This window comes from Patagioenas fasciata, chromosome 11 (genome assembly GCF_037038585.1).
Source record: "Patagioenas fasciata isolate bPatFas1 chromosome 11, bPatFas1.hap1, whole genome shotgun sequence".
Classification (NCBI taxonomy): Eukaryota; Metazoa; Chordata; class Aves; order Columbiformes; family Columbidae; genus Patagioenas; species Patagioenas fasciata.
The window spans coordinates 18,619,427-18,634,151 of NC_092530.1; the positions used below are offsets into that span (position 1 = coordinate 18,619,427).

Consider the following 14,725-nt stretch of genomic DNA (forward strand, 5'->3'; position numbering starts at 1 on the left):
CCTTATTTATTAGCCTGCTAATCACATCTCTCATTACCAGTATCCTTCCAACATATCACCTTTCAGTAGCAGTTCTAAAGGACAAACTATCCGTGCAGGCCAATGTCATTCCTGTATTGATCTCTAAAGCACTTCGCAGAGCAGATGGCACAAGCTCAGGAATTACAGCTGTTCTAAGCTGAGAAATTCTACTGTAATGCTTCAAAACAAATTGCATTAATATTTTAGACTGCAGCATTTAAAAAGACGTAATGTAATACTAGTTAGGGGGGCCTCTCTATCCAAACTTCCTAACGTCAAAAGGGCTAAAGTTTGGTGTTTTCAAGATGAGCCTTTCCTCACTATTCTCAGACGTCCCTTCTAAGTATGGCAACTGAAATTAGTATTGGCTTGTTACATCTGAATTTTAGAATTTATTCTTTAGGTCTGTTTATGGAGATGTGTACACAAGATTATCATAACAAAAGTGTTATCAGAGTTGTGCTAGAGCCGAAGTGTGCAGCTTTGGAAATTTTGGAGTCTTTTTCCCTCATTTAAACTGGCTCATTCCCTCCTGCTCACAAACCACTTAATTACAAGTAGATTCCCAGCTGGATGATAACATAACAGATTCTCTTTAAGGCCAAGTCTTTACAGCTCACTGTTAAAGCAAGATGAATCTCTGTAACTACAGGTAGGTGCACACCAAGTTGTGGTTTGTCTCTCTACTATTTCTGTAAAATCGGCAGATTCTACATCTGGCTGGGATGAAGATCAACCTCTAGCCAGACAGCAGTTTTTCTACACAGCAGAGTTAAAATGCCAAACTGCAATGCTCTTTTTGGACACGTTCACACACCTTCCTGCACAGCCCCACTGCAGGACTGAATTCACCATGTAACCTGCCTTTCCCCATCCTCATCACCAGTTCTCAGGGTCTTCTTGTAACAAGGCAAAGTTTTTTTCCCATACTTTACAGCTCAAAAACCTCTGTGAAATCACAAACAGAAGCACACCTCTCTTTCAGACCTCTGCATTAATGGAATAATGGAAAATTCTCTGCATTAATGAAAGCCTCCAGTCTCCTTACTGCAACGGGGTACATATAAATGCATCCTGAAATCTTCCTGCAACACCGAGAACCGTTCTGGGCTCCTCGGGGATGGCACCAGCACCCTCTGGTGTCACCCAGCAGCACCAAAGCCAGCTGAAACCCCAAGAGCTGTTTGTGCACAAGGAATTTCGGGGGCAGCTTTCTACATCCTTCACTAAAGATGCTGAGCCATAAAACCAACCAGTGACATTCTGCAACGAACTCTGCACTGCAAGACAGCTTATTTGCAAAGGCACTGACTGTGTCTAGAAATAATCAAGCAAAATGGACATGGGGTGAGGCAATCCCCAGCACAAATACAGGCTGGGCAGGAGAGGAATTGAGAGCAGCCCTGAGGAGAAGCACTTGGTGGTGTTGGTTGATGACAAGCTCAACGTGACCCAGAAACATGTGTTTGCAGCCCAGAAAGCCAACCATATCTTGGGTTGCATCAAAAGAAGAGGGACCAGCGGACAAACGGAGGGGATTCTCCCCGGCTACTCCACTCTGGTGAGACCCCACCTGCAGCACTGCCTCCAGCTCTGTGGCCTCCTACGTAAGAGGGACACAGACCTGTTGGAGCGAGTCCAGAGAACCACAAAGATGATCTGAGGGCTGGAGGACTCCTGGGAAGATGGGCTGAGAGACTTCGAGTTGTTCAGCCTGGAGAAGAGAAGGCTTCAGGGAGAGCCTATAGCAGCGTTCCGGTACCTAAAGGGGACCTACAGGAAAGCTGGAGAGGGACTTTTTACAAGGGCATGTAGGGATAGGACAGGGTGTAATGTCTTTAAACTGAAAGAAGGGAGATTTAGATTAGATATAAGGAAGAAATTCTTCCCCAGGAGGGCAGTGAGGCCCTGGGACAGGCTGCCCGGAGGAGCTGTGGATGCCCCATCCCGGGAAGTGTTCCAGGTCAGGTTGGACGGGGCTTTGAGAAACCCGGTCTGGTGGAAGGTGTCCCTGCCCATGGCAGGGGGGTTGGAACCAGATGATCTCAAAGGTCCCTTCCAACCCAAACCATTCTATGATTCTATTAAATGAGCTTATTATACAAGTTATTTGCACTGATCAAACACCTAAAAACTACACTAGGATGACAGGAAATCAAAGCCATGCTAATACAGCTATCAACTTCTATAAACGCATCAATAAATCACTGGTATTTCAATGTTTATCTTAAAACCCCTTTTCTAAACTTTTGTGATCACACGAGTCTCGGTTTTGATTTTTTTCTCTACACAATTTTTGTTCTCTCAGTTGCAGAAACTTGAAAACATTCATTTCAGAAATCCAGCAGGCAAGTCAAGTTCAAATGTAACATCACATGATTCTCATGTATCTTTCTTCTTTTTTAAAGCAACCCCAAAATGTCTTACAGCAGCTGGCTGGCAATACCAAAACACATTCAAATGAGTATTTACTAAGGTTGCTGTGACCACAAGGGCCAGCCTTCAAGCCAGCCCTGTACTCAAGAAGCAGTAACTCCAAAACAAAGGGAGAGCCACCAGTTCTCTGGTGGTGTTTTAAACAAATAGTTAGAAAACTTCATCAGTCTGACCAGTTTTTTTGGTCAGTTCTAGGCCACACAAAATCATCTCAAAACAAGATCTATGTAGTATATCCATATATAGAGTCTATATTGACCAAAGACCTCTTTTTATTTGTTCCTTAATGAGTGAGGGCCATCTATCACTCTTCCCAGGAATTTTAACATTACTGGCAACAGCATTTAATCGTAAACCAAATACAGGAATGGAATACAAAAGAGGTTCCTTCAAGATAAGAATTACCAAAGCATATATACATACCAAATGTGAAAGACAGAAATAATATTAAGATCAAAAGCAAACACAGGGAGAGAGATTATAGTATCATTTGCAGTACGTTGGGTGAAGGATCACAATCCACACTGATAAAAAGATAAAACAGTTTGCTGAACATAGAAATGCACGTATTTTACACAGGGTCAGTAAGCTTGTGATAGGGTGGCAGCTGTACAAAACCTCAGGAGTCAGAGCTGCATATGTTCATTTACATTACGCTCAGAAGTTTCAGAGAAATACAAATGTTTCAGTTCTTTGTAAGAGAAGATATGATTACTAAAATAGAGAAAAACAAGTAGTAAAATTGGCATGGATTACCAAGCCAATGTGAAACTCTTACTCTTTCTGGTGTTAGTTCAAAATAAACAGTATCTATAGCTCCAGTGAGACTACTTGGGTAAGTTTTCACTGATATAAAAAATAAATCACAGTCTAGCTCCTAATTAATACTGTTTTCGAATTGTAAGAGCTACATATTAAATTCAGGCCAAGACTGGAAGATTAAGGTCTTGCTCAAGCTGATCTGAAACCAAATTTTGTGTTTTGCAGCTAATCCTTTCAATAGACAATGTTTTCCTTAAAAATACCTACCAGCTTTCCAGTTAAAAAGTGTCCATCAGCCAGGTCAGCCTTCAAATTTTGCACTGACGGTAAACAAAAACTACATCAATGTGCAATGCTGCAAAAACTGAAAAGGACCGGTAAGTGCCACTAGCACTTAAGCCAAAGATTCTTTTCCAAGTGTCTGCTTTTCTCAAAGTCAATAGCAAAACTTCTGTCAACTTAAGTGACTGCAAGGCCAAGCCCTGAGAGAATAATCCTTTCCCAGCTGCACATTCTTAGACTGATGTTGAGTTACTGGTTAAAGACTGAGGAGGCAAGGAGGAAGCAGATGCCCCTTTTATCACTAATATTAAATACAACTGACTAAATACACATCCACATGGAGAATAGAGTGGCATTTGTTGAAAACAAGATGCCACCTTTTATGTAGCAGACAGCTCCCATCCTCAAAACACTCTTTGAGACATTTGGCTGAGGAATCTCACAAAAAATAAATCACTACTTGCCATAATTAGAGAAAGGACTTTTTTGGTGTTTTTGTTTTTCAGTAGAATGCCCAAATTAACCCCAGATTTCCAAAACTGTCACCAAAAGCAGGGTATATGCTAGAGTGTGGTGGTTTTCCAGTGCATGGGGGAGAACAGGTGTGTGGCTCTGGGCCATTCCAGCGGGCATCAATGAGCAAAGCCCAAGACCCACAGCACTGTGACTTCAAACCACCCAAACCCCAGACTTACTGAAACTCACAATGCTGTTTAGATCTTGTAGCTATCACAAAACATTTCCTTTAACAATCAGAAGCAAAGTCCCAGAGCATTAGAGACAGAAATGTGATGACATCAATGCCCATGAGTCACGATGTGTCAGTGCACTATATCTATTTTATAGCACACATTGCTTTCTTAGCCAAAGCCACATTGCACAAAATACTGTACGGTCTGTGGAAACCAAAACACCATATTTTGTGAGGGAAATGTTTCAAAAGCCTGAAGCATGTCTTCTTAGAACATCACTGTCAGATGTGTAAGGATACAACAAATTGATCAAGTTTTCCTAGTATTTGGTAGTAGGAAATGCTCAGCTTCTTAATACCTCAAAATAATCCTGCGATGGCATTTCTTCATTGTCTATTTACATACATCAGTCTGATCAAAAGTTTTAAGGCTCTTATTTCTCAAAAAAATGGTCACAGTAAAGAAGGGATTAAACGGAGTTAACGCAGCTATTGGCAATACAAAGAAGGATGCTCATGTCATTTGCTGTTGTACAATCTGGGGCATTTCACTCCATGCTTTGGCTTTCTTCTTGGCCAGGGACAGCCAGGGTGGCTCGGCAGGGCTGCAGGGTGTCATTGGCAGGTTAGAGCAGTGCCTCGCTTCCTTTGCAACAGCAGGAATCACCGATGCTTCCTGAGCAATAGGTCCAACTTTACCTGCCAACAACAAGATATCCATCACTCATCAGAAGGGTCGAGAGTTAAAAACTCAATTTTTGCCAATATTTCCTTCTCTCCAGAGCAACTGTTCTACAGCCCAGGATGTTTGTGACTCAAAAATAAGTCAGAGGAATTGGCTATCACTAGCACTATCTGGTCCAGCTACAACAATGGCAAGGAATAGCTATTGCAATGGAAAAATTGATACTAAGCTGTTACTGAATAATCTGCCTATAAAAGAATCTTCTCTTCAGTTCCAACAGAAAGTGCCTAAGCCCTGACAAGTGAAGAGTTCTTCAAAATTCTTCAAGCATGTAGAGACTATAGCCCCACATATTTTTATAATTCATATTCTTGGCTAACTCCTTTCTTAATCTTTTCAAACTCTTAATTACCATGACAGTGAACAGCAAGGAGTTCCACAGGCTCATTCTGCTCTGTGAGTACAGAAAATCTAGGAATGAGATGCCTGAGTATGCAGGAAAATGGAAAGGAAATATCTGCAGGGCTTGCTGTGGGGTTAAAAGTAACTGGTATATGTTTTTCAACACTGAGAAGTCTTAAAGATTCTTTTCAGTCTTCACTGATGGCACAAATATTGCTCAAGCAATATTACTAAATACTAGGTAGGGATCAAACCAGTGCTTTATGTTCTTGGACTTGTAAGCCAAGAAGGTGGGATTCTGGTGGAGCTAGCTGCTGCTCTTCACACAGCATAACACAAGCCTGGCATCCTCACAAAGGATGGAGAAATACAGATGACATTCCTTGTATGGCTTTAAGTTACTATTTAGAAAGGTCTGCTCCATCCATCTTGTTTGAAAATGTTCAAGATTAATGCCTTCAGATAGCCTGGAATGGGGCTTCACAGAATGCAGCTCTGAACAGATGCAGCTCTCATTTCTCAAGACACAAGTCTTTCAACATTGTGCCCTCTCCGTCCATTTCAAACCAGGCAGTACTTAATTTCTGTGTGTGAGTCAAAACGAGAAAATTCAAACTTTTCCTCATACTTCATTAGTGTGAGCGTGGCATGCGGCAGATGTAATGAGGCTGCTGTGCTCCAGCACAAGAACAGAGGACACATGAGGACTTAAGCAATGTTAAGTACAACAAGCTTGATCTTGCTTGCTCTGAAATCAATGGAAAATCAGCTCCATCAGTCACACTCCTGAGCAAAGCCAAAGTGGTTCCTCATCTCCACTCAGGAGTCTCCGGTCTTTTAAAAATCCTGGTTCGTTGGTAGCTCTTGCAGGAGGCAAGCAATACTTGGGAATACTGAGGGAAGTATACTGGCCATTAAAAACAGGCTGCAGTGCTACATACAAAGAAAATTTTTCGGAAGTATCCAAGGTGATGTAGGAATTTAAATGTTACTGAAATTTTGATTTTGGAAATGGCTTTTCACATTTTGGGAGACTTCCTTTGTTATAAATAAAAGTGAGTCTTAAGCCCTTTGCATGCTTTCAATAGCACAAGGTAAAACAATACCAAAAGTGGTGGTTCATGCCTATTTGAGGGAAGACAGGCTTTGAGACAAACCTCACCATGCTTAAGGTGAAGTGGCAGAGAGAAGAGCCAAGCTAAGTAATCTTCCCTTGGTTATGACACGGGCTGCCATGCAGCAGTAACAAAGCAGTCACACTCAGTAAAGTAAGGATCTGATTTCCTGGAATTGTCTTCCAAACTCAGCTGACTTTGAGCTGTCCTGGCTCTGGCTGTTGTGTGCAGATGTATGCATTGCATAGAAAACCTCAACCATCCATTGAGAAAACTGCTAACAGTTAACATAAACCAAAAAGCACGATCCAAATTAATAACTCCTCTGGATATTAAATCTACATCCTTTTCACCACCAGCACCTTTAATTAGACAAATTGCTGGCTGTGCTAATGGGAACCAAATCAGAGGAGAGTTTACATTTGGGATTCCCAGTTTCCTACTCATATGCTGACAATGCAGAACGTTTCCTAAACAATAGGGTGTGGTTTTCTGAGCAGCAGAGGAGCAGTGTTTTCCTTAATATCAGCACTGGTCAGAGCTCTTTGTGATACTCAAGGAGTGGAAGACTAGAATATGCCTATAAACGCTTTTCCTAGAGGGGAGGAAACAGTCATTGGATGTCAGGAAACTAGGCCAATTCTTGGTAAAAACTGGGAATTCTGCTGCAAAGTTCACAAGTGGTGTAAATTCTAGTAAATGAGTAGCAGTGTACTTGGTGGGGTTCTGAATTTTGACTGAAGTTTTAGATGATTCAACATACAGAAATCCAATCTGTTTATGCCAGCCTTTCAAAGGCAGACCTTCTCATTTGAGCAATAATCTTGGCCTGTTTATGTTTCATCTCTCACTTTGCACCTACAATCATAAGACGAAGCTGGCCTGTAACAGAAGCATTTTTAAAAAATATTGTATTTTAATCACACACACAGAGGCTGGCAACTGTCATCAGAGCCTCTGTGTTGGTGCATGTCCGCAGCTGGTCAGCTACCTGTGGTAAGGGAGAAAGCTTATTTTGTAGGACCTGTAGATTCAGAAATGGCTAACAGCTCTACAAACAACTACTACAGGGAGCAGGCACTGAGGTACCCCCCAATATCTCCAATACAACAATTCTGGATGCTGGTGGATTAGAAGGGAAAGTGGCCGGGTGCACGCGCTCTCTAGACAGAACCCTTTACTGACAGTGTCAGCAATGGGAACCTGGAAGGGAAAAGCCGCTGCTCTGACACAGAGGGGCATCTCTTGTCTTCTTAGGCTAGGCAGCATCTGAAATCAATACCTTTCAGCTAGAATAATGTGCTCTTACAGCTGAAGAACTGGCTTATCTATATCTAGCTGGAGCGTGTCTCCGAGGTCTGGCACCACACTGAGTAAGCAGGGAGGGATGAGCTGCAGCCCAGCAGAAGCCTTGGAAGAGGTATATGAGTCACAATGTCTGAGTCACACTCTTCCCCTGCATCTTTCTCATAAAGATCACAGCTAACAGGGTAGGAGAGGGGCCATCGAGTCTCTGCGTTCACCTGAGGGTGCCACTGACTCTACCTAAATTACTCTTGAAAAACATGTTTATCTGTTAAACATATCCAGCAACGGAAACTGCACACACTCTGTAAGAAACATTTGTTATTCCACACTTCACCACTCTTACTGTTAGGAAGTATTTCCTAATGTCTAAGCTAAACCTCCCCTGGTGCATTTTAAGCTCATATATGGCAAACAGAATAGTCTCATCCTCAGCAATAAATAATAAATTGTCTTCTCTAGACTAAACAACTCCACTTTTACCAGGATTTCCTGGCTGACTGGAGGTCTAGAAGACCTGGCTTTATTTCCTGCTCTCTTTTGGACACTCTCCAACTTCAGCTGCTACTCTTTAGTACTGACCTTCGCCAGTAATAAATCACCATACTGTCTATATGCCATTCCACGAACCAGCAGAGGAGATAAAAGTTCCTCAGCTGCTTTCTCTGCTGAGTGAGCAAGCCAGTACATGGACTTATACACAAACTATATTCTGAACAGGTCTTACACAAAGCATGCTGATTATCAAAAAGGTACCTATCTCCCCCCATTACCTGCTACCTTCACCACTTACTGGTGTGAACTGTAGCCACTATGTAAAGACGTAAAGAAGGAGAATACCTGCTGCAGCAGACACACTGGTCTTCATTTGCATTTTCTTGTCCTGAGAGCTCAAGCTGGAAGGTATATTCTTCTTCAGTGTGTGCTCACTAGCACAGATCCCTTGCTACAAGAGGAGAAGAAAAGAATGCAACTAAGAGACCTGCAAGGCACTGGCACTCACAAAGCTCTCCCAGGCAACATTTCTAAACCTGACTGGAAATGCAGCAAACCCAGACAAGGATGGCTGGGGACATCCTGTGGGAGAGAGGGAGAAGGCAAGGAGGAAGACAGCTGCTGCAAATACAGAGTTATTTCACACACAGGCAAGTTAGCCTCTCTCTTTTATGCATGGGGAATTGAAGAAATTGCCCAAGCTGCACAAGAAACGTATGCAAGAGTCAGTGGAAGAGCCAGACTTTCAGTACACAGTGTCTAGAGCAGAGCAGTGAGCACAGTCTGTAGGTCACGAACAGCTGAGGCAGCGAGAGCAACTCAAAGCAGCTCTTGGGCTATGTAAATACATTCTGGGCAACAGGCAAGCTCTGAGAAGGTCCAGGTTTGAGTAGTACGAAGCAGCATATAGGAGGATCCAGCTCTGAAACTAATCACTGTGACACAGTCACAGGTGTGTTTGTGCACCTGTATCAGTTGTCTGTCTCAAAACATTTTAGAGGCCAGTCCTGAAAATCTCTCTTTTGAGTAGTGCTCACAACTGCCTCCCATGAAGATGATATTGAACAGTTTGCAAAAATACCCAGGCAATCTGGTGCAGGATTCACACCCAGGCAACATTACTTTGTACTCTACCTCCTCTTGATCCACTTTGGTCAAAGCTTTGTCTTCAGCTTTACATTCTTTGGCAAGAGGGTGTTCCTGGAAACCCTTTTGTTTTAGTTTCGCCATGGAGACCCAAGCTGGTTCAGAGGAAGCAGTTTCCAAAAGTGGAGAGGAGACTTTTTCTACAAAAGAAGCATTTTTGAAGTTAAGATTTAGGTCAAGTCAGTCTAAAGCTAGTGTTTTGTGTTTTAAATCATTCAGCATTTGTAATACACTTCGAACACTGCAGAGATAAAATTACCTTCCCTGATGATTTTTGTCCTGGGCAATAACTGATTTTCTGTTTATTTTGGAGTTTTTGACCTTACACTGTTTCCGTTTAAGTCAATGGCAGAACTCCCACTGAGATCATTGTGAACCGGATTTTGCCTTTGAAACAACATCCTTACATTGCAGATTAAATGAGTATGATAACCCATTATTTTTTCATTTAGGCAGTAAAATACAGGTCACCTTTTTACTTTCAAAATATTTTAAATGAAGTGATTGTAGAAAAGAAACAACCACACCTAACACAACTCCTAGTTAAGGTTTGAGCTGCTGCAGTCTGGAAAATAAACTTCAAAACAGCAGCAAGTTTTAAAAAGCTGTGTTAAAACTCCAACTATATCCATAAGTAGGCCGTACCAGAAATGTTTCAGAGGCCCTTAAGCTATTACTCTGTTGTTATTCTTGCTGGAACACACCTCTCATTAAGATAAGCCAAGAATTCTCTCGGCTGGCCAAGTCAAGCCATTTAAATTATGGTGCTGAAGAACTCAAGGCCAAATTTGGTCCTTGTCAAGAGGATCTTTATCTTTTCTTTGCCACTCCGCCAAGGTTCTTACACAACCACTGTTTTCTATGATATTTGGATAAAAACACAGCATAAATACCTGAAGGTTTATGACCATTTTGCTTCTTTGCCACTTCTTCTGATCTTATCTTGGGAGGATTTTTGTCTTCTAGGAGATCTGCTTTTGGAACAAATGATTTTGTGCTGACAGGAAGGCCTGGAGGTGGCTTCCCAGTGCCTGCCGATTTCTGGTCCTCCTTGACTGATGCAGTGGGAACAGCTGAGGGGAGCAGCTTTGGAGACTCAGCACGGCTTTCGTTCTGGTATTTTAGTAAAGATGATGTTCTCCTTAGTCTGACCCCAAATGGGTTTTCAACATTTTGTGCTTCACGGTCAGGCCACTCCATGGAAGAATTCAAATGCAATTCACTGTCCTTACAATGCCGATCAAATCTGTCTGAGCTGTTTTTTGCTGATTCCTGGATGACTGCATCAAAACGTGTGTGTTCTTTGGTCACTCCTTCAAACAACTCTGGTCTTATAGGGGATGTTGGGGAACTTCTGGTGTAGGAATCTTCCTTTGAATTCGAACCCCCTGAGAGAGATCTTTGCCATGCTGGTGCAATGGTAAATCTAACTGGTTTAGCAGAAGCATTCTTCAGCACACTTTTTACATTTTCATCTGCAGATGGCCTGTCTTCCATGATTTTTCTGTGAGAAGCTGAACTGCTTATCTGGCACTCCTTACTGTTATCATTGGAAGAGAGATTACTCTTCAAGCCCACCAAACTTGAAGAGGCAAGACAGCCAATGGAAAGTTTTTCAGGAATGTGCGGTGTGTTGGCCTGTTGACTGCCTTGGTTGCCCCTCGAAACAGGAACAGTTTCTGCTGTAAAACATACTTCCAGTTTACTGGGAGGTAGCATGCAACCTGCTTCCGAGAGAGATGCAGCAGTGTCCATTTTGTTTTCTGCATTGCCTTTGGATGACTGAAATTCCATTATTTCACAAGGGTTTTTGTCATTTCTTGTTACTGAACTGTTTTCAGGCTTCAAAACAGTCACTGTCTTGATGTCAGAAGATGACTCTGAATCAGCTCCCGCAACCTGTGAAGTGCTTGGTGCAGTATCTGTGACAGCATGGTCAGGATGACTCTCAATAGCTGCCAAGCAGGCTTCTACTTTGCCAATAAACAGTGGATCCCCTTTTTCCTGGTCTTTGACTTTTGGGTCCACAGAATTTACTAAGGACCTTTGTGCAACACCTGCCAATATATCTATGCACTCCGTTTCCACACCATTGCTAAACAAGTCAGCTACTAGTACATCTGGAAACGCAACAGCTCCTCCTTCAATTTGTTGCAATTTTGGAAGTGCAGATACTTCAGTATTAGTATTTTGCTGATGTAATTTCAATTCATCAACGGACTCATCTGAACAGTATGATGCTTTTCCACAGTGACGTTCCTCCAGGTTCACTGGAGAAGGCTCAGGCCTCAGAACGGGTGCAGCTGCTTTGCAGTGATGCTCCAGGCCTGGAAGGCACGCACCCTCTTGCAGCAAAGCACAAGAGTCTTCGGCCACAAGTGTTGAACCACAAGAGTCACGGGCAGCATCAGTGGGACTTTTTATATCTGGCATCTCCTTAGAACCGCCTCCCTTTGCACAATATCCCACCTGGGCTGATAAGCCTATATTAAACAGAGGAGAAGAGTGTGCACTTAAAGGTTACGATTCAAGCACCATCTGTATCAGTAACTCATTCCAAATAGTGCAGTCATTTAGCTTGAGTTCCCCACGTCTGGGCACTGTTGTCTGATAAATAAGGCTGTTAAAAGCATATTTAGAAATGGGCTGTCCACGTGAGGAGACTAATAAAGTGTTCAGTCTGAACACACCTAATCCTAGGAATGACTGAAAGTTGTTGTCTGCTTAAGGTACACTAAATCAGCTGTTGCTTAGTTCTTTTCTGTGCATACCCCTAGTTGTAAGACTACAAGCCAGATCTCCCTAGACATTTCTGTCTAGAATGGTGTGGAGGTTTTCTGTATTTAAGCAGAACACCTCAGCCCTGGGTAGCTCTGCCTCCTGCAGCTCCAGGAGGGCTGCTGAACATCGGGATAGCTTAGCTGTGTCTGCACGCACGGGAACTCCGATGTGTGCATCAGGTCCTGAGTCTGCCCTGACAACAAAGTGCCAGCATTCCCGCTACACTGCAGCATTACCATCAGCCAGTGCATTCGTAATGCAGGGCTAAAGAGAAAAGGATTCAGTGCTGTTTTGGAGAAAATTTGTTTGTTTTTACAGTTTACAGTTACAATTTTGTTACCACTGGCAATCGGCTATTATTCGAAGTATAAGTGGGAAGGTAGCAAAGGAAGAGCTAGTAAATACAAGCCAGTTAAAGTCACTTCACACACTTAACAGATACAACGCCAAAGTTGAGGTTTTTCTGAGTTTCCAGGAACTCTGATCCCCAGTCAACGAGATCGAGCCAACTGTGTAGCACAAGCGCTTCTGAACGTGGTACATTCACCTCATGTATTTTTTTAATGCTGCCCTCAAAGTTCACCATTTCAGCACCACTGTGCTGAGCACATGACTTTTTCCATCATAACACTTCAGCAGCCAGGATTTGTTTTATGATATAAAACCAAAAGATGACTAATTTAAAAGGACTTACAATTCAAAAAGGTCCTGTCAGCATTTGTAGAGGAGTTCGAACAACCAAAGTAGCAATACATAAGTATGTATTACCTTCCCAATCACTTTTATGCTGGTCATTCTGAAGTAATTCTGTTTGATTTCCCTTCTTTTCTGGGGTTGCAGGAAGACATGCTTCATTTTCCAGCTGTTCCACCTAATGAGGTGCAGTAAGATCTTTTAATTAAAGAATAACACACAAAAATTGTATTTTATAGACACACATGTTTAGGAATATCCAAAACACAGATACAAAATCGCGATAGTGTGATTTGCCAACACTGTGGGTAATGTACTATTCCAATTAAGAACCTAGAAACCATTCACATATAAAATATCAAAGGTAACCCATTGATATCTCTTGAATCCGAAACGTTCTAGAACTGACACATTCTGAGTGAACAAGTATGTTTTTAAGACATCACCCAAGCTGCCTAGTGGCATAGAACAGACCAAGCCAGAGACATGATCATCACTTCTGGTCTCTCTGATTGACACTCCACAATTGGCTTTTCTCCTTCAGCACTGCAGTGGTACCAGTTGAAGCACAAAGAATATCCAGCAAAGACGCTCTAGGGCCCAAGTTTCCAAGAAAACCTCAGTCTGTGTTGCATTCCTCCTGGATTCCCCTCCTCATCCCCCACCGCTTCCTTGGGGAAGGGCATTTCTAACTCCAGGACAGATTTTCAAGCATGATTCTCTGATGGAGTGGGGAACACACGGTACACAAGTGCTACTCTTTTTTTGCTGTCACACTCTGGTTCAACAACCTTTTCTAACTAGTGAACTTCATCTTCACAAGGTGTTTCCCAGAAGCCAGGATGAGAAGCGCCTCATCCTAATTTCCCACATGAAGAGCCACATTCCTTCCCAAAGTCCTTCAGTCTTTCTTTTGACATACAAAGAATTAAGTTAATCCAAAATCACAGAAATAGACTCAGGTGTCTTGAAAACTGAAAATTAGTTTTTCAAACAACAGGAATGTTTTTTACAAATGAAGGGTAACCCGCAACATTTTTTGCTAAATAATGAAAAATTATAGTTGCACTTTTCTACAGCTCCCATGATATGCAAGTTTTCTGAGTATTTTTTGATGGGTTGGTTGGTGGAAAATAAGTGGTTTCCCTTCTTCCCACGGAAGAAAATTGGAAAAAATATCTCAAATAATAATTAAAAATTCACATCCACTTCCTTCTGCACAGTGACTCTTTTCCAGAAAACACCTACCTGGGGGCTTTGCTGATTCTTGCTGGTGAAGCCCTTCTGTTTGCGGGGGTTTATGGCAATCCTGTGCCTGGCTGCGGAGGTGTCCAGGCAGCCGAGGGGACTGGCAGGGGTGGTGAAGTCAATGGGAAGGGAGCTGCTGCCTCCTGAGCCGGGGGCCCCCGCAGCGGCAGAGGATGAAGGACTGATGGGCCTGGAGGAAGCTCCAGAAGGTACCTGTAAAACACAAACACATTACCGTACATTTTGCTTGGCTTGCCCACATCTCTGGAACGATTCCGTTGCTAGCTCATTCCATTTCAGAACCTGACATGGCTGTATTTTTGGACATAAATCCTCACTTTAAAAAGCACGCCTAATGTCGTCTCTGCACAGAGATTACTCAGTTCTGTGTGTTGAGCTGTATGTTACACAGAAGTCAGAAATGCATGTCTCTCCCTCTCCCACAGTAAGAGCCTCAGCTGTTCCTCTTCCAGTTCCTATCTGAAAAACCATTTGCAATATACGTATGCACCAGCAGGAGACACTGGTGCAGTTTTTATAGCTGCCTTTTCATCTCAATAATGTGACACTTTGCAGGAATATGTTATTAAAAACCCACAAAAGTAGCATGGATACTTGCTCCTCTTCACCTCTATTTGTTAGAAAATTACGATAGCCATTTCG

The 14,725-nt window shown here is 42.5% G+C and overlaps 1 protein-coding gene across 5 annotated transcripts in view; it reads right to left on the bottom strand.

Moving 5' to 3' along the window:
• Positions 1-2,711: 2,711 nt before the first annotated feature.
• KIAA1210 (KIAA1210 ortholog) overlaps positions 2,712-14,725 on the bottom strand; it is a 40,261-nt gene continuing 28,247 nt past the window's right edge. For all 5 annotated transcript variants that reach the window (XM_065846649.2, XM_071813499.1, XM_065846650.2 and 2 more), the window contains 6 exons: positions 14,063-14,275; positions 12,890-12,992; positions 10,234-11,823; positions 9,329-9,480; positions 8,540-8,645; positions 2,712-4,891 (listed from right to left, as the gene is read on the bottom strand). In XM_065846649.2, the coding sequence (XP_065702721.1) occupies positions 4,707-4,891; positions 8,540-8,645; positions 9,329-9,480; positions 10,234-11,823; positions 12,890-12,992; positions 14,063-14,275 (2,349 nt within the window). In that variant the 3' untranslated portion in view covers positions 2,712-4,706. The remainder of the gene's footprint in view (positions 4,892-8,539; positions 8,646-9,328; positions 9,481-10,233; positions 11,824-12,889; positions 12,993-14,062; positions 14,276-14,725) is intronic.